The sequence below is a fragment of the Rosa chinensis genome, chromosome 1 (genome assembly GCF_002994745.2).
Source record: "Rosa chinensis cultivar Old Blush chromosome 1, RchiOBHm-V2, whole genome shotgun sequence".
NCBI lineage: Eukaryota > Viridiplantae > Streptophyta > Magnoliopsida > Rosales > Rosaceae > Rosa > Rosa chinensis.
In genome coordinates, this window is record NC_037088.1 from 46,349,471 (window position 1) to 46,376,383 (window position 26,913).

The window sequence follows — 26,913 nt, forward strand, 5'->3', positions numbered from 1 at the left end:
ATTAAGCATTAAATGCCAAAATATGAAGGTTTAACAATATCTAAACACACTAATATGTTATCATAATAATTGTTTTACATCGGTTCCATAAGCTTATTCGATGTCTATTGTGGATCTGGACATCGGTTTTTGACCGATGTCTTTTTGTTCGTGATCTTTAACATCACCCACTAAGACATCGGATGATTTTTTTTTTAACATCGGTTTTTGGCCGATGTAAAAGGCAAAAATTCTAGTAGTGCTTTCCTTACTTTCTTCTGTCTGTTAATCTTCGTTTTCATTCGATCCTGCAAACATGCCTCCTGAAACGCTTGAAGTCCTTGTTGGTGCCAACGACCTCGAGGACACTAATTTTTTTTGTAAGTTTCATTACCACCTTTTTTTTTTTAATTTTTTTTTAACAATTCCATTATCATATATTTTTCTAACGATCGATGAATTTTTCACACACACAGATACACACATGTATAGGTACGCATAACATGTATCTTCTTGTCATTGTTCTACATATATAAATATATGTAAATGGTTTCTCTTCCTATTAATAATAATGAGGCACCCACCTAGGGTAGTACCTCTGCCTTTTCAAAAAAAAAAAAAAATCACGAAGTGATACCTTCGAGCCTATTTGAATAGGTAGTAGGTACCAGGTAATATGTCACACTCTGTTTTGGATTAAAAATAGACGTAGTTGGACATGTTTTTACATATCTGTCATCAGTATTAATTAAGCCAATGAGGCTTATGGTTAAATTTTCAAAAACCCACAATTTACCCTTCTTTGATAATAGTTTAAAAATTTATAATTTAACACATGAAGGCTAAAATAGTAAATATAATAGCAAATTGAATTGAAGAAATTACAAAAAAAAAGATCTTAGCCGTTTTGTTGTTTTGTTAACTGCAATAGCAGTTTTTTTTTTTTTTTTTTTGGAGTTGGCATTTTAAATAAAAAAAGAGCTTTTTACCAATAACTACAAAATGACACTATTAATTACCAATAGCAAAGTCTAAAACTAATATCCCATGCGGCCAACAATTGCAACACCCTGTTAGCCCATCCTAAAGAAAAACACTCAAATATTACAAAAATTACCAAACATGCCACTCTCCCAAAATTAGAACCGATCCAAAATCCAGATCCCAAAATCAAAACCGTCCCAAAATCTAGATCCCCCCTAAATTGATCTAGGGCTCAGGCGAAGCTAGGTGACGAAGCAGCCCGCCAAGCTCCGACGAAGCAGCTGACCAAGTGAGCGGCGAAGCAGCTAGCCAAGCTAGGCGACGAAGCTCCAGCGAAGCTAGGAGACGAAGCAGCCGGCCAAGTGAGCGGCGAAGCAGCCAACGAAGCTAGGCGACGAAGCAACCGACCAAGTGAGCGGCGAAGCGAGGCTGTGAAAAAACCGAAAGCCGCTTCTTCTATCAGCAAAAGCCCAAAGCTTTCAAATCTCAGGGGCCACTGAACCCAACCACTCTAGTTGGTACGTTTGCTCATCAATTCCTCAAATCTTTGAATTTTCTTGCTTTCTCAGAATTGATTTGCTCTAGTGATTTGTGTATTGGTGCGATTCGCTTGTAGATCTCGGTTTGTTTTTGCTTGATTTGTTGGAAATTTTGTGGATTTAGCTGCTGGTTTAGTGGGTTTGGTTTTGAATCTGATTCTGGTAAGCAGAATTTTTGTGGGATTGGAAAAGTTAGAGACTTTTTGAGTAAGCAGATTAGCGTGTATTGTATTTGTGGGCTCATACTGATAGTGGAAATAAGCATGAGATTTTAAGGGGGTTTGGATTTAGGTGAAAAGATGATTCTTTGCTCATGAGTTTAGGTTTTTTTTTTTTTTTTTTTTGGGGTTAAATTTAGGTGAAAAGATGATTCTTTACTGAATTGCTTGATTGAGAGTGCAAGTGACATCTCTTGTTATTTGTGATTGTCGTCTGCTCAAATTTAGATCGCAATTGGAAGTAGAGATTGGAGGGAAAGAGTGATGACAGGTGCGATATGATAGAGGTTTAGCTGAGAAATTTTGGTTGAGAAATTTGTAGTTTTAGCTGAGAAATTTTGGTTGAGAAATTCTGAGAGTTAGTACCTTCAACCTCATGTTGTCACAGGTTTTGGCATGGGTAAGCTATAACGGATTGTGTGTTCAGTAGCTATAGTATGATTATTAGTTTTGTATTGAGGGTCAGTAGCTTTAGTTTTGTGTTTATGTTAGTTTCTGATGGGATTGTTGGTATTGTGTAATGCTTTAGTTTTGTGTTTTGTCATCCCTTATGTTCTGTGTTGCCGGTTGACTTGCAGGATGGAGCTAATGAAAGCAATGTTGATGTGAGCAAATGCAAGAAGGCCATAATATACTACTGGGGGTCAGTATACTACTGGGGATCAATACACTACTGATAGGGCTAGTATACTACTGAGGGTCAGTACTCTTGAAAATTCTGCTGGAGAAACTTCTTCACCATGAGAAGATGTGAAATTCAAAGCAACTTGTATGTGAAAGCAGCAAAACCAGAGATAAATGATATAGTGTTCAAGTTTCATATTGTAATATGTATAAATAGTTTTTGGAATTATTATTCAAATGTATTGTTTCTAGAAATATTATTTTTTCATAATGCTACTGACATTCAGCAGTGTTCAAGTTTCATATTGTAATATGTATAAATAGTTTTTGGAATTATTATTCAAATGTAGTGTTTCTAGAAATATTATTTTTTCATAATGCTACTGACATTCAGCAGTGTTGATTCGCATTATCAAACCCATAAGGGCAGATTCGTAATTTACTTGTCAATAGAAATAATTCAAAAATGAAAGAAATCTGACAGCAATGTATAATACCTTGCGCATGGGCCCTACACACTAGCTCATGGGAATTTATAAAAACAGGCCTGCTTATGGTAATTTATGAAAAAAAAGTGTAGGTAGTGGTAATTTGCTAATAAAAGAATTACTTATTAAACAAAAAGTTAACCTTTTTTTTTTTTGAAGAAAGAAAAAGTTATAATTTCATAAAAAATAAACATTTTTTTAGAGAAATTACTAAAACAAACTCTTTTTTTTATACATAACATATTATAGACACAAATAAAATATAAAAAAAAAAAGTAAAAAATGTCAATTGACACACGCTCACGCGTGTGGTAAGAGGCTAGTGATTAAATTATTTGAAAAAGAAAAATAGTTTCTTCAATCTTGAATGAACTTGAAAAGGAAAAGAATCACAAGGATACCTATAAAGTTAATGTATATTATTTTTCTTACTTGGCGTCATACAAAAATCAGAAATCTGATTTCTTTCTGATCCCAAATTCCTAACATCACCGTACACCGAGGATGAAGAAATCACGCGTCATATCGTGGAAACCGAACTAATTGAACCAGTCAAGCCCTATTATAAGACAGTGCTTGGCTTGGTAAGTGTGTATCTGGTGAGAGCCTTTCTCTCTCTAGAGTCGTCCTCGACCTCTGTTAAACTTAATATAAATGCAAAAACTCCAACAGTTGTAGAATTGTCCATTTCTCTTCTTTCCTTCCTCCTGTCTGTCTGTCTGAATTTTCATTCTCATTCGATCCTGCAAACATGCCTTATGGAACGCTTGAAGTCCTTCTGGTTGGGGCCAAAGACCTTGAAGACGATGATTTTTTCGGTAACTTTGGTCTATATATAATAACAATGCTCTGTAAATTGTGTGCACACGTACATCTACATGAGAAATGATCATTAGGGTGCATAATGTATTATTGCTTTCTGCTTTGCCAATGTTTGGGGATCTGAAATCTAAACTATTCTTTGACATTATTTACGTGATTCATGCCAATTTTCTCTTGTGATTGTGTTTGTATATACTAATATACATGTCTTTGTGTGCACATAATTGTGTGAAGCTGAATTTCTAATTTCTTCGTTATTGATTTTGATACGTGGGTAGCTGGATCTAAATATTTTGAAGAGGGATCTATGTTTTAGCTAGCAGATTCATATTTCAGTAGTATGTTTGATAAATAGTCAGTCTTGGTGCCACTCTTCCAGAGCAATATTAAAAATATAAAAAAAAAAAAAACAGGACAAAAATGCTCCATTGCCGGGTAATAATGTAATATCACATGTGTATAGAATCTAAGTGATCGATTTGAGTGTTTGTTACTTGAATATGACCCAAATTCAGTCTTGCAACATAACATGTTTTGGATTTGTTGCCAAGAAAACATTCAACCTCATCCCGTGAAGCATGGTCTATCGAAGTTGAGGACAAAACTAGATGTAGATGATTCTTTTTTAATTTGTTTGCAATCAAAATTTGATTTCTGACCAATATGACGGCTAATTATCCATGTTATGATTTGGATGCTTTATGAACAGGTAAAATGGATCCCTATGTCATTTTAACCTTACGGACTCAAGAGAAGAAAAGCACTGTGGTAGAAGGTACCCTTCTAGCCATCTTCCATATTGTTTCTCTCAGCATTATTTGTCTTAACTTTTGGGTGAGATCGCTGTTTTCAATAAATTATCTAACTGACCGATGTAAAATTACATACTTGCAGGGCAAGGATCTGAACCAGAATGGAATGAAACTTTTCAATTCACGGTCTCATCGGATGATGTTACCGAACTCAACTTAAAAATAATGGACAAAGATACCTTCAGCGCAGATGATTTTGTTGGAGAAGCAACGTGAGTACCTCTCTTTCTTTGTTCCTGTATGTAACATGTGTAAGATCACTAAAAAACATAGCTAACCTGGTCAGGAAATTTCTGGATATGACTCTAAACTGCTCGATCCCTATGAGATTGAGTGTAACATATGAAATCTATATTTACATGATGCAGCATTCCTTTAGAATCAGTGTTCATGAAAGGAAACATAGCACCATCTAAATACAATGTTGTCAATGCGGAAAAGGAATATCATGGAGAGATTACAGTTGGACTCGTTTTCTCCCCTGAGGTAATAATAATCTTAATTACTATTATCAAAATACAATGCACTTTTTTTCCATTATCTAAGGTGCATGTTCTAGTGTTTATGAGTATTAAAACTCTAGAGTCGTGAATTGTTGGTCATTCAGTGATGGTCTTTCAATTTTTTATTTCTTTTTCTCTTCAAATTTTATAATCTCAATAATGTAATGCTCATTTTAGCTAAATTTGACCAATGGAATATGCCGAAAAGGGCATTGGTGAGACCGTGAGACCAACACTATTGACCGCTTTAATATTGTTTTTAATTTGCATAAGAAAAGGTCAAAGCCCCTCACCATACTAGAAGTCCTTCCCCATAAAGAAGACTGATAGGCCAAAGTTCACATCACTGAAGTGGTTCTGTCAGAATATTACAGTTTGACATTTAGGTCTGTCCAAAGTAATAGTATCAATGCAATATATGGTGAACAGGTATTTGGGGTGCCAAGAAGTAAAATGAAAACCCAAGTGTAACTCTTTACTATCAGAGATGCTATATCAAATTTTGTGTTGGAGGTCCCCTTTTAGGTCGTTCTAGATATCTTAGTTACCTCTTGCCTTCACCATAGGGCTCCATATAAGTTTATCAGCTCATTGTTAGTACCTTCTCATATCCTTGTTGTGTTGAACAAGATCACAGTTAAACCAATTTTACACTTCGGTTGTTAATGCCTTTATACTCCTGTTCAATTCATTGTGCAGAGAACTAGCCATCGTGCAGTCGACTGTGATGAATATGGGGGGAGTCATGGTGGCTCTAGGAGGAGACATGGCGATTCCAGGGAGGAGAGGTATGGTGATGACTATCAGGGGAGCTACGGTGATGACTCAAGGAGGAACCATGGTGACTCTAGGGAGAGGTATGGTCATGATGACTCTAGGAGGGGCGGCCATGGTGACTCTAGGGAGAGGTATGATGATGATGACTGCGGGGGAGGCTATGGTGATTCCAGGGGAAGGAGTGGTGGACGGAGAGAGTCATCTAGGTATGAGAAGGAGGAGGAAAGCTATGGTGGATACAAAGAATCATCGTACCGAGATTGAGGATCATGACCTTGGTTTTTTACAGGGTAATGTATGAAGTTCAGTTACTAGCTAGCCTGATCAGTGCAAGAATAAGGAGGATTAGTGATCATCTTTGAGGTCCCTATCCTTTATGGTTTACTTTTACATACAAACAGATGCATCTCTCAATTTGTGTATGGACTGGTTGTCGGTCAATTTTCTTAATGGTGATTGCTTTATATTTGCTTTACTTTCTAATCAATTTCCTTTATGATCATCACAACAAGTATAGACTACTCCAATGGTACAGATGAAATCACGAAAATTGTTTGGACCCACATTATACTTGGATTTCAAAACAAAAGCTCACAACGACTAAAATCTAATCCCAGGTGAAGTTTGCTTAGCAAATAAGGTAGAAGAAATACATAATAAACTTCCAAAAGGGAAAATATAAAGACTATTGGAGAGTAAAAATCCATATCAAGAAAGTGATAGGAAAAAAAAATTAGAACTGATGGTTTACTACCAATTTCATTGAGGTCTATCGAGTCAACATCTAATATATAATAAGTGATTAAGTTTGAACAATATCAATGCAGTGATGAGGCTTTTTTTTTTTCTTTTTTTTTTTTAAATTTTTAATCTTTTTTTTTTATTAAGAAAAAGATGAGAGTCGAATTCTTATTGAGTTCACAATGTTATGGGACACTTACAATTCCATATCATAGTTGCATATTCTTCTTAGCTTGAGTACTTTATTAGTTTATTACCATGAATTGCATTTCTACAAACACACACACACTATAATAGTGTCGTTATTCACACACATTTAAAACTCATTCTATACATTTTGTAACATTTTTTAATTTTCTTAATATCATAGTAAGTTGTTGTCAACAATTCAAAGGGAAGTTTTGTATATTTAAATCAATTATGTAAAATGGCAGTTCACACTGAAAAAAAGGTTAGATAATTAACAAATCACACTACTAAAACCTTGTTCATTAAGTTAGACATAGTTTCAAACTATGAACATGGAAGATGGAACCTTTTTCGGTTTTTCCACAAAATGGTGACAAATGCCACCAAATATTGGCGCGCTTGCCGCGTACAAGATGTGTGTCTGTACATGCAAGAAAAAGACTTGCAGAATATTCAATTTCCATGTGAAAACGACGGCCAAGAGTTTTCACTATTCAAATAGGTAACCGGTAACTGTGTAAGAAACTAAGAAATGCTTTTAAATAGTAGCCCAGCAGGCAAAATGATATCAGATACTCGGGTCATTCTTCCAAAGTCGTTCCAGCTTTGAGAACTGAAGCACTACGTGTAGACTACTCCTCCTGCATCTTCTCCCTTCTCTGTGGATTTCATCTTACATCCGATCCAATCATGCCTATTGGGACACTTGAAGTTCTTCTTGTTGATGCCAAAGGCCTCGACAACAATGACTTTATGGGTAACTATCTCTCTCCCTCCTCTTTCTGTCTCTGTTTGTTTCTGGGTGTGTGTAGATTATGAATCTCCGATCTATAACTTGGACTTCTGCTATCATTGTTTGGTGTTTATTGTGGAAACATATAGCACAGGAGAAATGATTTCTGGGTTGCTTTCTGCTTCACCCAAAATTGGATCTAAACTCTAAAGGCTTTGCTGGCTCTTTTGACTTTCGTGTGTGTGTTTTGTGAATGTGAAAGGTTGAATCTTTGATGCAGTACCACCAAAATGAATAATTACTGAAAGTTCTTGATCCTTTTTGGCAGATCCATAGATTACTTTAGAATGCAGAAAATATCTTTTTGTCTAGTTCGTTTGTTTCTTCCTTTTGGATATGTGAGTATTTGGGTTTAAACTTTATTCATATTGGAATTGATCCACTATTGGCATCTATAACAAAGGACATGATTTAGTGACAACATTATTCTGGTCATAAGTAGCTAAGCTGATTCACTAACGTATGTAGAGCTAGTTCTTCTTTTGGGACATGACTATTTATAGATCGTAGAGAGAATAGATATGAATTGGATGCCCTCTTTATGAACGTGTCTGCATTATATTTCTGACCAATATGTCCATTATGTGTGCATTTCATGAGTTCAGTGTTTTGTGAACAGCTGACATGGACCCCTATGTCCTTTTGACTGTAAATACCCAAGAGAAGAAAAGCACTGTGGTTTCAGGTACGCTTCTAGATATCTAATTTGTTTAACCTTTGGGTGAACTATGAATTATATTGGTGTAATTAAAGTAAAGTTGTACATATTTGCAGCTCAAGGATCTAACCCAGAATGGAATGAGACTTTTCTATTCACTATCTCGGACGATTCTGCTGACCTTCACTTGAAAATAATGGAGAAGGACAACTTCAGCGCAGATGATTATGTTGGAGAAGCAATGTGAGTATTCCCCCTCTTTTGGTCATTTCTGCTTAATTGCAAGTACTGATTTGCACCTTGTTTCGTTCTGTTTCTGGTGAAAGTAGTTAAGCTGTGTAACTTGTTTATATATTGGTTCATACAGCATTTCTCTAGAGCCAGTTTTTGAAGAAGGAAGCCTTTTGCCAACTGCATACAATGTTGTTAATCAGGAGAAGGAATATCGTGGAGGAATTAAAGTTGGACTCAAATTCACTCCTGAGGCTGAGCCTGAAGAGGTATCATGACTTATCATGAGTTTTTGATTTTTCCACATCTTTCATATCAAATATTCGATTTTAATGGTAGTTGTGTTAAACATCCCAATTAAAATCAAGCTTTCATTGTTAATGCCTTTTGTATTATTTACTGCAGAGAAGTGAGTATCGTTCTGGAGAGGGCGCTGAAACAGAGGAGAGCTATGGTGGATGGAAACAATCTGCTTATGGCGAGGAGTAAGGGTGGATAACAATCATTGAATTCAGGATGACCTTAAGTGATGTTCATTTAGCTGCCTGGTGTTGTCCTGTACATTTGCCTCAAGTTGTTTGATAAACTTGAAATAATTAATCTACTTTACTGATTAAATTGTTTCATACATGCTTTACCTCCTTATTGTACCCAGTCTCTACTTAAAACAATGAAGTTAGTTGTTTCAAATTACTTACGAACAGATCATTCATCATCTACTTGTCAATGCTCTCTACCGGTATATCCATAGCATAATAATTTTATGGTGATCTAAGACTGACAACTAATTCAATCACATTGGTTTTTCATGTTTGGTAACAAAAATGAAACAACTTCAATTTATAAGTTTGAGACTTTTCAAAGCAGCTTACAGCAAGCTGGTGGTTCGGATTCTCATACCTCATATATATGTGTTGTAGCATCTGGGCAGATAGAGAACAAGCTTACAAGCCTATCTCATCAAAATATCTGTAGTAGAATAGAATGCTACTCTTTCATATCGATCATTGCTTTGCTCTGATCTGCCCTGCACAACTTTTCTTGGCTTCGACAGTACGAGTTTGCCTCCTTTCCAGAAGCCACAGTCATGGCAGCTGCATTTGGAGTTACGGTGCCAAGAATGTTCTGTACCTTGCAACTTTGCAAGCAAACCAGTGCATTGAGACAAGGGAGTGAGGATCATATACTACCACAACACCTGACCAAATACTCTTACAATGCTTTTATACACGTAAACATCTAAAAACACAAGGTATTTATTAATGCTAAAGCTCTTACTGTGGGTCTAAAGATAACTAGATAAGTGCTCTTCTTCAAAAAAAATTACAAGGCTCCATGAGATTATATTATCGGTTGACACATTCTTCTTAGCCTGGTATTTCATTATTAATTCATTTGCAGAAGATGTCAAAATCTGATTTGAACATGGAGCCTATTTCCAACAAAGTGGACGCATCACTAGTGCCACAAAATATTGGTGCTCTCGCCACGTTCGTCTCTGATGTGATATTTTCACTTTCTAGATAAGATTTTTTCCCACGTATGAAGGATTGAATGTGATACACACGGATTACAGAATATCCCTTCCATTTCAATATGGAAATGGCTATGGAGCGCAAGGCTTTTAAAGTTGAAAACAACATGTCCTATTATGGAGCCCATCAATGATCAACCCCGTTAAAGAATTTTCACTATTCAGACATGCATGGTAAACTGTAAGTACTGGAAACTAGTAACTATAAGCTGGTAAAAAAATTGTCTTTAAATAGCCAGCAGGCAAATGATCATTCTCTCATACAGTTTCTGTGAGTTTCATTTTGATCTCATCCAAGCATGCCTCGAGGAACACTTGAAGTTGTTCTTGTTGATGCCAGAGGCCTCGACAACAATGATTTTCTCGGTAACTATCTCCATCTGTGTGTTGTTCTTGTATCTTTGATCTATCACTTTTATGTTTTACTGATAATTGCTCTATAATAACTGTGGAAACACATAACACATGAAAAATGATTTCTGGGTTTCTGAACTTTCTTTTTCTGCTTCACCCAGAAGTGGATCTGAACTGTTTCCTAGCTTTTTTCAACATGGAAAGCGTAATTATGACCATATTTTTCTCAGGTGTATGTACCAATAATTCATGTATATAAGTATGCTTTGTGAGTGAACAAAGTTGAATCTTCAAGTAGCCCAAAGATTAAGATTGATCAATGCTTTTGATCCCTTTTCATAGATCCATACCAGTTTAGGAAATGCAGAAAGATCTACTTTTGACTGGTGGTTTTCCCCACCAATATGATCTTTATGTCTATCACTCTATCTCATTGATTTCTTCATTATATAATGTAAAGATTTGGGTTTAATCATATTTTAACTGATCTAGTGACATCATCATAGTTTATTTTATTCTTTCTGATGGGTATCTCCAAGTAATGAGTAACTAGTTGATTTTCAATTTTCCATTCCGTTAATTTGTATTCTAGCTAGCTCCAAGATTTCTTTAAGTCTTTTGAAGTCAAAGATATAATTTAGATCTATTTAGTATCAATATGTTGTTCTTCCTTTTCTATATTTGTTTGCAGTAGATTAAGTATGCTAACTATGTATGTATAACTTGGGTTTGATTGCTTTATGAGCAGCTAAAATATCCCCCTATGCTGTTTTAACTGTGAAGACCCAAGAGAAGAAAAGCACTGTGCTCACAGGTACACTTTTAGTCATACATTTGAACTTGAGTCGACTTTGGCTTGAATTTGTGTGTGCAGCACTCCAATAGAATTGTGGTATTGCATGCAGGGAAAGGATCTAACCCAGAATGGAATGAATCCTTTCTGTTCACAATCTCGGACGATGAAGTCAAGGAACTCCATCTGACAATAATGGACAAAGATAACTTCAGTGCCGATGATTTTGTTGGAGAAGCAACGTGAGTACTAATTAACTGGTTCTGTTCTGTTCCGTCCCTGCTGCAAAGTCTATATATATATGAAGTGCAGTTAGATGTCTAACTTGTTTATATATGGCCTCATATACAGCATTCCTTTGCTGCCAGCTTTTGTCAAAGGAACTGTTAACCCAACTACATACAACATTGTCAATAAGGAGAAGGAATTTCATGGTGGGGTTAAACTTGGACTCACTTTCACTCCTGAGTCTGGTTTTGAGCCCGGGGTAATCAAAAGTTCAAATGCTCCTTCTCTTCATTTTCTGCTCATTTGCTTTGAATTGTTTCAGAACCTGTATGTTTGATATAAAAAGGCACTAGGATCATCCCTTGCCACATTGGATAGTTGTAGTAATGTATTTAATTTTATGGTGGTTGTGCTAAGCATTTTTCCATGTACATTGTTAATGCATTTTGACTGGATTGTATTCAATGTTGTAGAGAAGCGATTTTGAATCTGGAGAACATGGTGAGGAGGGCTCTGGTGGATGGAAACAATCATCTCATGGGGAGGACATACCGGGTGGATGGAAAGAACAACCTTCTGGGGAGGTGGGACTAGGTGGAAGGAATGAACCACCTTATGGGGAGGAGAGACCACCTTACGGTGAGGAGAGACCGCCTTATGGGGCGGAGAGACCGCCTTTTGGGGAGGAGAGACCGCCTTACAGGCAGGAGGGCCCACCTTTCGGAGAGGAGAGGCCGCCTTACAGGCAGGAGAGGCCACCTTATGGGGAGGAGAGGCCACCTTTTGGGGGGGAGAGGCCACCTTACGGGGAGGAGAGACCACCTTACGGGGAGGAGAGGCCACCTTTCGGGGAGGAGAGACATGATGGAAGGAATGAACCACCTTATGGGGAAGAGAGACCACCTTACGGGGAGGAGAGGCCACCTTTCGGGGAGGAGAGACATGGTGGAAGGAATGAACCACCTTATGGGAGGAGAGACCCGGTGGATGGAAACACTCCTCTTTCGACGAGGAGAGATAGGATGGATGGATTCTACCCAGTTATAAACTTGTGATCATGCAATGTTTGAGAATACAGTAATACTGGATTGGAGGTTCCTTTTGGTGTGTGTTGTGTTCGATCCTATATATGTGCTCCTCAACTTGTTTCATGGACTGAAATAATGAGTCTATTGTACTGATGTATTTTGTTTTGTATTTGCTCTACCACCTTGTTGTATACAATGTACTCCAAAACAATTATGACTATATACATGTTGGTTTGCTTAATTTACATACAGATCTTCCATGTCTACTGCACAATATCATCCATAATACGATAGTCATATGCTTTTATCGTTTATGTCATGGTGATTATTCAGTCGAACCAGTTATGCATGTTGTAAATCTAATTCATTTGATTAAATTTGCATCCAAGTACATCCAAATATCCAATATTGAAAATGAAATATCAGTTTTCTTCCAAGTTTCAATCACACCTCCATTGTCCCATTCAGGCATAAAAAACACATTCAAATAAACCTCCGGAATTAAGAAATACTGGAAAAAAGCATATATCTTAAAAAGTGAAAGGAAACATACCAAATGGCAGTATGGTTTAAATTGTTTAATCATTATTGGAGAAAATGTTAAACTCATCTAAATTTCAATTAGCAAAGGCTTAATTTCTCAATCCCAATTAACAATGCTTCAAGGTCACTGCTCAAAATTTCTGGTTCCTTGTCAATCCCAGCCTGACTAGCTTCCATATCCTTCCCTGTATTAGTAGATTCAGTACTGACCTCAGGGTTAGACAGGGTAGTCCTTTCCTCTAAGTCGGAGCTTTCCTCTAGAAAAGTTACTGCAATTAATAAGTTATAACTTATAAGCAATACAAATTCACTACCAAGTAATCAACTGTCCAAGAACTATGGTTTTTCAAAAAGCAATTATTTTTCTTCTGTAGCAATCGAAAGGCACCAATACGGTACAAGTTATCTAAAAGTAAAGCCAATTTATTTTTATTTGTATCATGTATCACATGGTCTTTAACTAGAAAATCTTCGAGGTTGATTGCAAGACAATGTGAAAGCTGTAGAACAAACTAGAGGGTCCTTGCAGGTCAATCCAACAATAATGTTAGAGATGATCTATTATTTTTCTACAACAGAAACAGAGAATAAGGTCTCAAAAAATAGTTCAGAAATTTACCCCGATAAGAAGGCAGTGTCTTTGAACTCTCCCCCAGAAAGTGACTTCTCCGAGGAGCAATTATAGTTCTGTTCCCCTTGTGGGACCAATTAGCTTTCTTTCTAATTTTCATGGTCTGAAAATCCTACATACATGTGTAAATCAATGTCAGCTAATGCATGCACAAGGACCTTCCACAAATAAAACTACAAAAGGGATCATATTATTTAGTTATCCAAAAAAAAAGGATCATATTATTTAATTTGAGGAGAGGTTTACTACAGTAAGAGTTTTAACAAAAGAACGCCAGCAAGTCTCTCCTCCAAAATACATTAGAACTGGTAATATGAAGGAAGCTTATTTTCCAGATACGTTAAGTACAATGAAGGCTCTCAAGGTTGCAAGAATTACAATGTACCAGACTTTTGATCATGAAGAAACAAAATACACAAGACAAAAGTTTGTAGTTTCACAAGAAAACCCCAACTTACCTGTCCTGAAATTTGAAGACTAACTAAAACACAATATTTCAAACCATCTATTATCATATGGGCCCCCTTCTCATTAAGATTATTTAAATGAGGCCTCCAGTACAAGATTATTAGGAGCAACTTCTGAGGGCATAACTAAAAGGATATTAGGGACGTTGTTTAGCTTTCACATCCCTGGTCTAAATATTAGCCAATGAAAATGAACAAGGCTAAAAATATTACAGAAGGAAAAGCAAAAAGAAGATAAAACTTACTGGTGAGTAGATCGAAAGCTGGTTTTTCTGAGCATATTCTACATATCGCATCATATCTTTATATGTGTAGAAATGCTGACCACTTCTGGGACACCAGTAGAACTACAACAACCAAACATTGAAACATTAAGTTCTGAAATGAAAGTAAACTACTGAAGGGAAGGGGTGCGAAACTATGGCTATAAACGTTTGTTGTTTTCAACAAACTAGTACTTCATTCCAATTACGCTAACTATTACATATTAAATTTTGAATAGATAAAGTGGTCAAGATCTTGAAACCAATTAATTCATTTTACTATCAAAGTCAAGAATTGGGCATGCATAACATATATGCTTATGAATTCGCAAGCACATGCAAAAGAAGACATAGAAGGAAATTTCAAAACATTTATGCATTTTCTTATGGATAATCCCTGATAACAAGTTCCTAGGACATGAATAAAAGATCTCCTTCTGATATTTATGACAGAATCAGAAGGCAAATTTTCCGTCATGTATTGTCATAAAAGGGCTGATTCAGAATCCAAGCCTCATGCGAGAAAATGATACAATACTTAAAAGACTCCAATTAAGCCCACCAAATTTAGGAATATAGCAAATTTCGTTATTGAAAGGTCTAACAGGCCCTTTGAAAGGCGAATTAAAGGCAGATATCCTTAAAGCTATACTGATTCATTCCTTTTCAATCTAAGAAGGAAAGGATTACGAGAAAACAACCAAATACTGTACCTCTGGATAGTCAAGAAGCAAATCCAATAGGCATGTTTCAAGAATACAATTCAAAATGTCAAATCAGCTAATTCAATTCAAAACCAAAGGAAAATATAAAATAAAACCAAAATCCAATTCCATATCTATGAAGCTCATGCAATCAACTTTCCAATGCTGAGTTGCTAGCCAAAGTTCACAACAAGATAATAATTAGAGAAATAAATGAGATTTTGCTATTCAATTTCTATGACTTCATATAATATAATCGACAAAATGAGAATCAAATTAGATAGCTAATCGACCACCAAAAGTGAAACCTGTTACAGCAGTAATGACACTCATGCAGGTGAAGAAAAGACTAATTTATTATGAAGTAAACTCTCCACGACTAGAAGTGAATCAGATGATTAGTAGATACAGAAGAACTCAAAGTTTAATTACCGGGATTTCAGATCCATCCTTCTGGCATTCAGTCTTAACCTCCCAGCCATCAGGAATTGGGCCTGACGAGTTCTTATCCTCCATATTCGAGAATGATTCTTTTCTTTGACTGCGCTCTTAGAAATCTCTCCCTTCTACTTCCTCTGCGATTGATTTTTAACCCTAAACTTCCTATGAAATGAGGCATTAAAGGGTCGATTCTTAAAAGAGGAAAGATGCCTCCACGTCCACGTGTTTCCATCCTCTCTGTATTTAGACGAGGGGCTGCATTGCCGCTGAAAATTAAGATAACTTATTCTCTTCAAAGAGTAAACAGAAATGGAAATGACAACCTAACAAATATACAACAATAAAATGGCTCAAAATGTGGGATGCATTCCAGATAAGATAAATAGCATTACCAGAAACAAATCATCTTAGCATTTCAGATATCATCTTGATCAGATACTCAACATCCACACCATAAGCATGAGATATGTATCATCTAGAGAAGACAGAATGTGTCCCTCAAGTGAAATTTGGCTCAGGGACATCCGAAATTTGTAAATTATATTTTCCTATTCCCCAAGGTAAACCATAAACATGTCCAGTTATGACTTTAAAACTATCACATTTAAGACCCTTTTCAACTTTTCGATTTTAGAGTCTCAAGAAATAAGTACTGCAATACCAAACAAGCAAAACACCTAAAACAAGGCACATTTGTAAAGTTAAATGGCTATTAACCACACAAAGAAATAACAAAGAAACACTCCATCCCCAGTACAAAATTATTAGATACGCGTAGTTTAATCATTCCTGAAAACAATAAATCCAATCAATCCATCAATGTCAAAACACATTTCCAGTTCAAACTTCGCCGTTTCTCTGCTTTCAAGAATAGCTAGTAAACTACTTATTAATAACTGCCATCATACAAAAGGAACCCGAAACAGATATAATCATTTCACAATTGATCGGCTGATAAAAATTGCCTCAACTCACAAACTAACATTCCTTGTCCTAGTAAGTAACAATGAATTGATCAACAACACTAATGATTCGTTTGGAAACTTGATTCTGATTTGGAAATGGATTTCAAGGACATCAAATTGAAAAATCAGTTCAAGAACATCAATCTTTCCATATAAGCCCAAACTAGCATTCTTCTCAATAAAGCACAAGGCATTGAAGGTCTAAGAAATCAAGCATATCTGGACTCAACAAGAATATAGGGATTAATTGAAGTACCCAATTTGAAAAAAGGTTGATATTAATAGAGGGTACCTTAAAGTCTTGAGCTTTTTGCCTTCGGACATCTTCATCTTCTTCTTCATGTTGCCAGTTGAGTTCTCTGAACAAACTGACCCCAGTTGCTCAAGTTAACAAAGGTCAGTGCCAAATACGACGTCGTACGTTTTTCCGTGACATAGGTTTTTACTTTTTACCGACGACCTGACCTTGGCAAAACGCTCTGAAGCCTTTTTCTCTTTTTTTTTATTTTTTTTTAATTTTTTTTTAAATTTAGTTGTTTATCTTAAAGGATTTTGGCAATGAAAATTCGTCTATCAAAGGGTCATTTTAATTTTTTCTTCTTTTCCTTTTTGCCGAAATTAATCCGGAAATAATATTTACAATGTATTCGTTGGTACAAGTACTCATTAGCTATGTAAAGGTTTCAAATTTCCATAATTTCCAAACTTGGTCTTTGCACCATTTGATGATTCTCAGCTTTATCTGGACAATGATACAATGTATTCAATGTGTGAGAGCAATAGAATGCCAGATATTCTAAGAATCCACATTCCCATTCATTTCATCCTATCTGAGAAAGCATTTCGTATCCTGAATCTGCATATGAATCGAAACCAAAATTCTGCAACTCTCGGCCACGCTCTAATCAAGAATGGAAACATGTTAGAGGTGAGGAAGATGCTGCTGTAGGGAATTCTTCATAATAGAGGTGGTATCAATAGCAGATTTTCAATGCTGAAACAAAGCTACGTTCTGGGAAGCAAAGCGGTTAGAACTTTGGAATATGATGAACTAGAACTTGCATAGAATTAATAAAATTGTAAACTTTCTGGTCTCTGCAACTGAAAATTTTAATTAAGATAAGAAAATAACCAGAACATCCAATAACAAACGATTCATACTCGAATTGAAAACTCAAAGGTTCCAAAGGTTTAGAAGTTTGAAGCTAAGGAAAACAGACAGCAGGAACATAAACATGGAAACATAAGTTCCAAAACAAGTTTATTATAACCAAGAGCTTCAGGCAGATTCACCGCAGGTGCGAATATTGTGCCCAGCCCTGCCACAACGACTGCACTCTGGTTGCCTCCTATTGGCCACAGTCCTGCCTCTGCCAGTTGAAGGTGCTCGGACTATGAATGGTCGCTGGAGTGAAGGGGCACAAACTCGCATGTACGGGCGTCCAAAAGTTTGCATGTGTCCGCGTCTAATGGTTGCCCGGCGACGGCGTCTAACAGTTGCCCAGTGCTGGTGAACAGTTGGCATGTGTGGAAGACCAATTGGTGGGATCCAAGGCGGCCGCTGAACAATTGGGATGCCATTGATCACGAACCCATGCTGAAAGTTCCAAGAAGGAAGTGACAAGATCAGGCAACACACTAAAAACTAGCAGAGAGTATAAAGTTTTGAAAACTGGAGTGACAGTAAATGACAGTACCCAATCTAGCATGAAGGGTTGGGGACAAACATTAGTATCATGCCCAGGTTCTTTGCAAATAGTGCAGTATTGATTGCTCAGGTTGTTTACACCTCCAGTCAGCAACTGAACAGTAAGATGATAGTTGAAAAACGAAGAAAAAGAAAAAAGAAAAAAAGTTAATTTTCTGTGTCAAAGTTCAAACTTCAAATAGAAACAAATAGTAAAACAAGAACTGAAATCTATATATTGTATCTCGTTAAGGACAAAGAAACTCCAGATTCACAAAACACAGATTCATCTGCTAAGTGCATCAGCAACATCTATAAATCTAATCTAACAGAAGTACTCATTCAGCTGTAACACTTACATACAGCACTCAAACGAAGCTTCTTAGCTTTAGGTTTTGCCTGAAACTGAGACAAAGGGAAGAAAGGAAAAAAAGGAGGAGGAGGAAGGGCCTTGAGATTTTAAGGTTCTTATTCCTTTTGTTCCCCTTCAAACATAAATTCTATTGTTGGGGGCCCATGACCCTCCTGAGTAAATGGATATACATACCCATCGGCAGAATTGATCCGAGAAACAAGCTAGTCTTCAACTCTACCGCAATTTTCACATTGGGAAACATATTAGCAGGAAGATTTTAATAGAGGTGATATGTAGGTAGACAAATGGTGAGCCTGCAAGTAATCTGTTCAAGTATTGGATCATACTTATCCTGGATGTACCTATATTCCTAGAATAGGCTTGAAGTACACTTTTATATTATGCAAGTTCGAACTACAAGTAATATTTTATTGAGCAGAGACAATCGTTTTCTTCCCAATTATAACCAAAAGATACAAGAAAGGGTTATCACTCTGTAAAGCAAAGATGTGAGGGGAATTTTCATATCATGCAACTTCTAGATACAAGAACATTGATTCATGAAAGAGATGACATAATCCAAGTGACAGCCCTAATGGTTCATTGATCTGATTCTGGAGCAGTGTAGCTGTGAAGCTTACTTATATATTTTATGTTTATATGATTTGATAGGAAGTGATTCATCCATATTTACTTGTTTAAGTACGCACTTGAGAGGCAACTGAAAAGCACAGCACATGCGTCCAAGTCAATGGAAGGAAAAGGGATAATGGTTCAAAATTGATAAAGCAAGGTTATACGAAATCTATATCTAAAATCCAAATATACATATATATCGAGTAAATTAATGTAATAATGCAGGTAAATATATATTGATTGGAAAAGGTTCCCTTGAGTAACAAAAGAAGACCAAGCCATCAAGTCTCTTCTCCAGATATTTTAAGAACGGTAATATGAAGGATTTAACCATGAGAAACACAATCCGCAATACAAAAACACACTGTTTGAAACTCATTTCTTAGTAAATAGAAAAAATACAATAAATAAAATAAAACCCTTCTCTTTGGGAATAATAATTCTTAAATCAAGCCTCCAGGGTAACATATGTTAGGTGCACATTTTGGAGTCAGGACTCATGATCTATTAGACACATAATAGGTTATACATCCCAAGTTCAAAACATAGATATTAGCCAATGACAACAAATTAGCCTAAATAAATTACAGAATTAAAGGAAAGAAGAAGATCAAACTCACAGCTGAATAGTTGGAAATCTTGGCTTCCTTGTCATCGTTAACATAACGCAAGACATCTGCATATGTTATGGAACAGAAACCACTTGGTGGAAAGCAGTAGCCCTACAACAGCCAAAAATGAAAACATCATTATCAGGGGAATAATAAGTTGTAAAAGTTTATCTCATCATTTTGTTGACTTGAAAGAAAAATCTATGAAAACCACAACTGAAATATAGTGAACATGCTATGGAAAACTTAGTGCAAAGGAAGATAAGTGTAAGCCTAAAAGCTCTACTATTAACATTCCTTTTCACTCCCGAAAGCCTTAGTTAATGTACAGTCGGAGATTCAGGAAGCAAATACACTACATATTTTCAAGTATAAAATCTTATGTGATGTATTTCAAATCAAATATGCCAAGTCAATCAAACACCAAAAACAATATCCACTTCTGAATTTATAAAGCCAATAGTGAAAATTTTGATGGTGCTGAAGTATCACTTTTCCAATACTAAATAACAATAACATCATAACAAGAGAACTGAAATAGATTCATTAATCAATTACCACAAATTTATATGGTATAAAGTGCAAAGTGAGAATTAAATCAGTCAAGTCAGTCTACCACCAAAATGGAAACCCATTATAGCAGTAGTGGAACTCATGCTGGCGAAGGAAACACTGATTTACTAAAATGAAAAATCTTTACCACTCAAACCCAATGAAATGATTACAACATACTAGACATAGAAAAAGGTCAGGGATTCTAGTGTTTATTTACCGAGGTTTCAGATTGAGTCCATTGGACTTCAATCTTAATCTCTTGGCCTTCAGGAATTGAGAGTGGTACGTTCTTATCCACCATAGTGCAAAATGAAGCTTTCCTTCAACAGCGCTCTCAGAAATATCTCACTTGTACTCCCTCTCCGTTTGAGTTGTTCTTATAACCCCAAAAGTTAGATAAGAACAAGGCATTAATGGGAGGATTCCTGACACAGAAAAGATGCCTCCAAAGCCCACATGTTCCCATCCTCTCAGCGTTATTGACCAGAGTGGCCGAAAAGAAACTGCCATTTAAGAAAATGATTCTTTTTAGGAAAAAAAAAATAGAACGGACGGAACTGACAAACTAAACAGAGAAGCATTTTACCATTAGAAAGAAACGGACCAAAAGGCGGGATGAATTCCAGATAAGAGCAAAACACTACCAAAAACACATCACCTTAGCACTTAACAGATCATCTTGATTAGATAACCAATGTCCCTTTTATAATCATGAACAAGACAAGTATCATCTATAGTAAACAGAGTCTGTCCTAAAACCAAATTAGCTCAGGCACATCTGAAGCTTATATTTTCCTATCTCGCAAAGGTAAACCATAAATATGTCCAGTTATGACTTTGAAACTATCCCATTTTAACAACTTATAGTCTCAATAAGTATGTGGTGCAATGCCAACTAAGCAAACAGCGGAAAATGCACATTTGTTACTAACCACATGAAGAACACTTGAGAGACACTTTGTGCTTATAACAAAATTACTAGAGCTTAATCAGTACCGACAAACAGTAAAATGCAATCAATCCATCAATGTCAATACACATTTCATTTTCTTATACACACACCGATACACAAAAACACTTAAATCCGAAACTCCCCATATGGCTAGCAATCTACTGATTGAGATTCATAACCATTTAGCCTCTTTGAAGGTCTAACTGATAATAATTAACACCCAATATCATATAAAAGCAACAAAAACAAAGGAAAAATCATTTCATAGTGACTGTATTGGCATAAATTGCCAAAACCCACAAACCCCAATAAATAAAAATGAATTGAACAACACTAAAAGATCATCAATTTCAATATATACACACAAAATAATATTCTTCTGCATAAAATTTCTGAAGAATCTAACAAGTTAGTCTCATCAAATTAAACCATGGCAAAGAGAATGTTTAACAAAATCAAATCTTTCTGGAAAACTTATTGGCCTACCAAAATTATTGAAGAGGTTTTACCTGAAAGCCTTCAGCTTTCTGACTTTGGATTTCTTCATCTTCTTCGTATTGCCAGAGCTTAAATCCCTAGCTTTGCTGTGTTTCTCTTATTCCCATTTGGGAAAGTGAGGCAAACGACATCGTTTCATCTCTTGTAAATTATTATCGCCAAAACGACTCCCGCGCTTTGCGAAACGGAATCTTTTTCTTTTTCTTTTTTTGCGAATTCCTACAATTATAAAAAAAAATTACCAAGCTTTCCACCCATGAGATGTATAGATAAGAGTGAAAATAACTATTTAAAGGTTGTCATTTTTCTTCTTCTTTGAATGTGAATCATTTTTGTTTATCTATATGAATTAGGAATGAGAGCTTCTATTCATACCTCCAAAATTGGTATTTGGACCTCTCTCTTTTTCGAAGTAATAGTTGACTTTGTCAACTCATGTCAAATTACCAATAAAGACATTAATAAAGAAAAAAAAATCTCTTCTTATCTCTACGAACGATAATAGTCTTCGTCTTCGACTTGGGGAAAACTTTGTTCTCCAATGTAAACCCTAAAATATATATCGCCAAACGTTATTTAACGTCGTAGTCAAAATTTTCAGAATTTGACTGCTTCCCACGTAAAATGAAGGATGAACTTCCAAAAAAAAAAAAAAATTCCTTTATCCAAGAACCCGTAATTCCACCAAAGTCATCCATCATCCATAATCTCCAGATTCATGAGAAGTTATACCATGATCTAGGCAAAAAATAGCTACAGATTCATTCCATGCCATAAGACGCAAAACATAACTCCACATATAGGTCTCATATACAAAATCTGGAAGCAACATATTATGAAATACCTCATCACCCATATCAAATTAACGGAATGATCACTAACTTAACATGATGCTCCTCTTGAAGATCATAAAAAAATTGGTATTCCTTCAGTTGCTAGCGCCCATTCCTCTATTACTCATACATAAAGAATAAACTTCAAAAAAAAAAAATTTGTTGCAATTCTAAATCTGCAAAAACTGAAGGAGGTTTAACTATTGATTTTTGAAAGTATAAATAGAATCTAAAAAAGAAAAAGGCTTTTCTTGATTTTATTGGACGATGGGCATTATAGGAAAATTAGAGAGGTGTAGATAGCAAATTGGTTATTTGTAAAAATAAGTTGGAGGTCTATTAAGTGGGGAGGTCCAAATGCCAAATTTAGAGGTATAAATAGAAGCTCCCATTAGGAATATATATTGAAGATAACACTGATGTAATCAATGTAAAAAAAAAAAAAAACGTTTTCCTCACCCATGTCATTAACAATTATATATCCAAAACCGATATTATGGTAGAATTTCCGAGAAGCATAGAGATCGTTGGTGAAAATTTGGTTTAGGCATAAAGAAATAGATTATCAAATTCTTCTTTCACTTGATCCAATTATGGTTTTAGACTTTTTGTATGTACCTATGAGTTTTGATTTGCATGTGTTCTGTCAATCAAACTGATCCTTCCTAACTCATGACAAAACTGTGTACCAAAATTTTCAATTAAGCTGCACCATTACATGTTAATGAAAATTAAAATTTGAACACTATGTTGGGAATTCTAGAATGGTGTAAAAAAATATATATACTACTTAAATGTGTTCTGTACTAAGCTAAAAGAAATAGATATCACTACAAAGTAACTGATTTTTTTTTTTTGGTACAAACAAAGTAACTGATATTGATACAACATATTCTTCCATTTCTTCCTCTTACCATAACCATATTGTATAGTTTCAAACCCAAGTAGCCATTATGCAATTATATATGGGTTTCAAAATTGGCTTATTTCCATTCTTTGATGAAGTTGCCAAATATTATATGAACATCCATATTCCCATTCAGCTGAGAAACCATTTGGTATCATTTATAAAACATCAATTTCCATGCATGCACAATCTAATAATACATTTATCAATACGAGCCAAATATGGACAAAGATAAACTGTATTTTCACCGAAAAGGTAATGTATTCAATTTGTGACGAACACACTGCCAAACATTCTAAAAATTTACATTCTTTTTCAGCCTATCCATATCCGAAAAACCGTTCTAAAACTCAAGACCAGTTCTGACTGCAGGTGCGACGGTTGTGTCTTGTTTGGCCACATTGTCCGCTGTGTATTGGCCTCCTTCTGACCACGAGCCGGGGCACATGAGAGCTCTTCGCACTACAGGTGTGACATTTGTGTCCTGTTTGACCACATCAACCGCAGTGCCTGACCATGAGCCCACGCTCATGAATGTGTGGTGGTCTGAGGGAAAGAAGTGGTGACCTACATGTACTTCTATTGTGCCCCGTTTGGCCACATTGACCCCAGTGTATGGCCACCTTCTGGCCACAAATCTGCGCCTATAAATGAGTAGTGTTTTGGGTCATAGGTGGTCATCCAAGGGAAAGAATGGGGACAAGCACGTTAGGATGTTAGAGCTAGGGTTAACCTGTGTGGCTGGGGGAAGGTTGCCTCTATGGACTCTCAGTATCTAGGGACCTTTACGTCTGGTAAATCGTTGATTCGATTGATCTCACTAACTAAATCAATCCTCATAAGAATGCTTTGAAACAAATGTTTCGTAAAACTAAGTGATTCAAAGAGGGACATATACTTTGGATGTAAAACAAAATAGCTCAGGATCAATTGCAATAACAAATATTGTTATGCAGACGAACTCGATCTATGAAAATTATGAATGCAGATGAGACGTAAGAGAAGCTTATTATATAGAATTATGATGGACTTTTTTTGGACATTGGTGTCTACAGATTATTAACACACGTATCAATATCCACTCATATTTATCTATCTGTCACTTTTAGACACTTGTCAAATGTTGATTGTGTCTAAAACGTTAAAAATTTCAAATGGTACATTAATTACATCAATAGGTTGGACATGATACACCAATGAAACCAGTTTATTGGTCCACATTTTTGCCAATTTCACCTTGTGTATAACCATAGCCTATTCACATATCTATACCTTATTTATCCATTAGTCACTTTTAGATACTTGTTAAATGTTGATTGTGTTTGCCACAATATTAAAAATTTTAAAAGGTGAATTATATTGATTCGTTAGACATGACACGCCAACAAACCAAATTATGTCTCCGTTCTTGTCAATTCCATCTTCTGTGTAACCTTAGCCTATTCATGTATGTATACCCACTTGTATTTATCCAGTTATCACTTTAAGACACTTGTTAAATGTTGATTGTGTCCGCCACGTAAAATATTTCAAATGATCATAATGCATTGGACAGGACACATCAATAACATCAAATTATTGGTCCACATTTTTGTCAATTCTATTTTATGTGTAACCTTAGCTCATTTTCCCACTATTTTTAGGAAGGTTTTTTCTTTCAAGTTGTCACCAACTGTTGACATGCTCGCCATATTTTGTCAAACGGAACTAAAAATATCAAATGAGGCCTATTCTTGATATTCTCATTAAAAAACCATTTAGTTAAACAATATATATTCTTCCATAATAGTTGTTTTTTTATTTTATTTTATTAATTTCAGTTTAGCCCCCTGAGATTTGGGGGTGTCATCATTTCACCCCCTATACTTTCAATTTTGAATTTTTACCCCCAAAACTTTCCAATTTCAATCAGCCGTGACCAATTTCTCTTATTCCGTGACCAAATTGGACATTAAGTCTAACTCTTGAGGGCCAAAATGGTTATTTCAACATAAAAAAAAAAAAAAAAAAAAAAATTTCTGTTTTTTTTTTTTTTTTTTTTTTTTTTTTTTTTTTTTTTTCTGTTTCTTCATTTTTTTCTTCTTCAACCTATACACCACAAGTTATAATAGGTTTATAAAAACAAAAAAAATACTCCAGGTAGTTGAAAGCCGCTCGCTACGATATTTGTGATATATCTCCTATAAAGTGAAGAATCTTAGGATATATCCCCAATAAAGTGAAGAAATATCTGTAAAAAATAATTTTACACTTTATCTATAAATAAATATCTGTAAAAAATGATTTTACACAGATATTTCTTCACTTTATTGGGGATATACAGATATTTACAGATAAAGTGTAAAATCATTTTGTACAGATATTTCTTCACTTTATTGGGGATATATCTTAAAATTCTTCACTTTATTGGAGATATATCACAAATATCTTAAACCAAAAATGATTTTACACAAATATTTCTTCACTTTATTGGGGATATATCTTAAAATTCTTCACTTTATTGGAGATATATCACAAATATGGTAGACCAAGGAGCGTCTTTCAACTATCTAGAGTATTTTTTTGTTTTTATCAACCTATTATAACTTGTGGTGTATAGGTTGAAGACAAAATAAATAAAAATAAAAAATAAAAAATAAAAACGAAAAAACAGAAGAATTTTTTATTTATTTTTTATGTTGAAATGACCATTTTAGCCCTCAAGGGTCTGACTTAACGTTAAATTTGGACGGAATATGAGAAATTGGACACGGCTGATTGAAATTGAAAAGTTTGGGGGGTAAAAATTCAAAATTGAAAATTGAAAGTAGAGAGGATGAAATGATGACACCCCCAAACCTCAGGGGGGTAAACTGAAATTAATCTTTTTTTTTTTATCAAATACAACAACTAATCTATCATGAGTCGAACTCACGACCTCCCACTTATAAAGGGGAGACTTATGTCACTAGAGCAAATGGTACTGAGCTCCACAATAGTTATTTATTGGCTATATCGTTGCATCCAAAAAAAGTTGTTTTTTTTAAAATAATAATAATAAATAAATAAATAAAAATCTTATTCTTATTATGTGTCTAAACTCTCTGCTATATTTACCTTTAGGGCTAAATACTGTTTAGTCCTTGAACTTTTACCTAAAAAACACTTTAGTCATTCGCCTTCTAATTTCACACGTTTAGTTCTTGTAGTATTCAATTTTGGACTAATAAGTCCATTCCGTTACCCTCCGTTCAAAATCTCTGTTACTCTCCATCAAAATGTCTATTTTACCCTCACTTTTTTCTTTTTACATTTATTCTTTTTTCTTTATTGTTTTTTTTTTTTTCACTTACTCGATTAGTTGGACCTCTCTCAAGTCTTAACCCCTCAAATCTCTCTCATCTGAAACCTCGCCGCCCTAAACTCTGAGCCACCATGGGCAGTAAGGAGGTGAAATAGAGCTGGACCACACGGTGGAGCAGCTGTTTGGAGCTCCAATCAAACCTGAAATCGAGGCCGAAGAGAAGATGATTCGACCTAGGTAAACATCTTCACCTTGGAAAGTAATCAGAACATCCCCCTTCAACTCGG

The 26,913-nt window shown here is 35.4% G+C and overlaps 5 protein-coding genes across 8 annotated transcripts; 3 read left to right on the forward strand and 2 right to left on the reverse strand.

Annotated features, from left to right (window-relative positions):
* Positions 1-3,403: 3,403 nt before the first annotated feature.
* On the forward strand, positions 3,404-6,221 carry LOC112180847 (16 kDa phloem protein 2). Its single transcript, XM_024319413.2, has 5 exons — positions 3,404-3,650; positions 4,364-4,429; positions 4,549-4,678; positions 4,835-4,952; positions 5,669-6,221. Exons 1-5 carry the CDS (start codon positions 3,584-3,586, stop codon positions 6,008-6,010), a joined length of 723 nt encoding a protein of 240 aa, XP_024175181.1. The 5' UTR covers positions 3,404-3,583; the 3' UTR covers positions 6,011-6,221.
* A 996-nt stretch (positions 6,222-7,217) lies between these two features.
* Positions 7,218-9,077, forward strand: LOC112180881 (elicitor-responsive protein 3). 2 transcript variants are annotated; one of them, XM_024319455.2, is made up of 5 exons: positions 7,218-7,433; positions 8,089-8,154; positions 8,244-8,370; positions 8,495-8,627; positions 8,761-9,077. In XM_024319455.2, exons 1-5 carry the CDS (start codon positions 7,367-7,369, stop codon positions 8,845-8,847), a joined length of 480 nt encoding a protein of 159 aa, XP_024175223.1. In that variant the 5' UTR covers positions 7,218-7,366; the 3' UTR covers positions 8,848-9,077. The 2 variants fall into 2 exon arrangements, with proteins under 2 accessions (XP_024175223.1, XP_024175231.1); XM_024319463.2 differs by having other exon boundaries at positions 7,223-7,433; positions 8,764-9,077.
* A 1,029-nt stretch (positions 9,078-10,106) lies between these two features.
* On the forward strand, positions 10,107-12,546 carry LOC112180838 (proline-rich protein HaeIII subfamily 1). Its single transcript, XM_024319401.2, has 5 exons — positions 10,107-10,258; positions 10,995-11,060; positions 11,152-11,281; positions 11,391-11,526; positions 11,741-12,546. Exons 1-5 carry the CDS (start codon positions 10,192-10,194, stop codon positions 12,320-12,322), a joined length of 981 nt encoding a protein of 326 aa, XP_024175169.1. The 5' UTR covers positions 10,107-10,191; the 3' UTR covers positions 12,323-12,546.
* Positions 12,547-12,821: 275 nt separating this feature from the next.
* Positions 12,822-16,710, reverse strand: LOC112180862. 3 transcript variants are annotated; one of them, XM_024319430.2, is made up of 5 exons: positions 16,602-16,710; positions 15,336-15,610; positions 14,182-14,283; positions 13,458-13,581; positions 12,822-13,107 (listed from the first exon to the last, which is right to left on the reverse strand). In XM_024319430.2, exons 2-5 carry the CDS (start codon positions 15,417-15,419, stop codon positions 12,917-12,919), a joined length of 501 nt encoding a protein of 166 aa, XP_024175198.1. In that variant the 5' UTR covers positions 15,420-15,610; positions 16,602-16,710; the 3' UTR covers positions 12,822-12,916. The 3 variants fall into 3 exon arrangements, with proteins under 3 accessions (XP_024175198.1, XP_040373041.1, XP_040373039.1); XM_040517107.1 differs by having other exon boundaries at positions 15,336-15,599; positions 16,602-16,689; XM_040517105.1 differs by having other exon boundaries at positions 15,336-15,667; positions 16,602-16,640.
* A 680-nt stretch (positions 16,711-17,390) lies between these two features.
* LOC121051274 lies at positions 17,391-21,741 on the reverse strand. The gene is made up of 5 exons (XM_040513464.1): positions 21,615-21,741; positions 20,371-20,656; positions 19,608-19,709; positions 18,007-18,111; positions 17,391-17,906 (listed from the first exon to the last, which is right to left on the reverse strand). The coding sequence occupies exons 2-5, from the start codon at positions 20,452-20,454 to the stop codon at positions 17,589-17,591; spliced, it is 609 nt and encodes a 202-aa protein (XP_040369398.1). The 5' UTR covers positions 20,455-20,656; positions 21,615-21,741; the 3' UTR covers positions 17,391-17,588.
* Between the last annotated feature and the right edge of the window lie 5,172 nt (positions 21,742-26,913).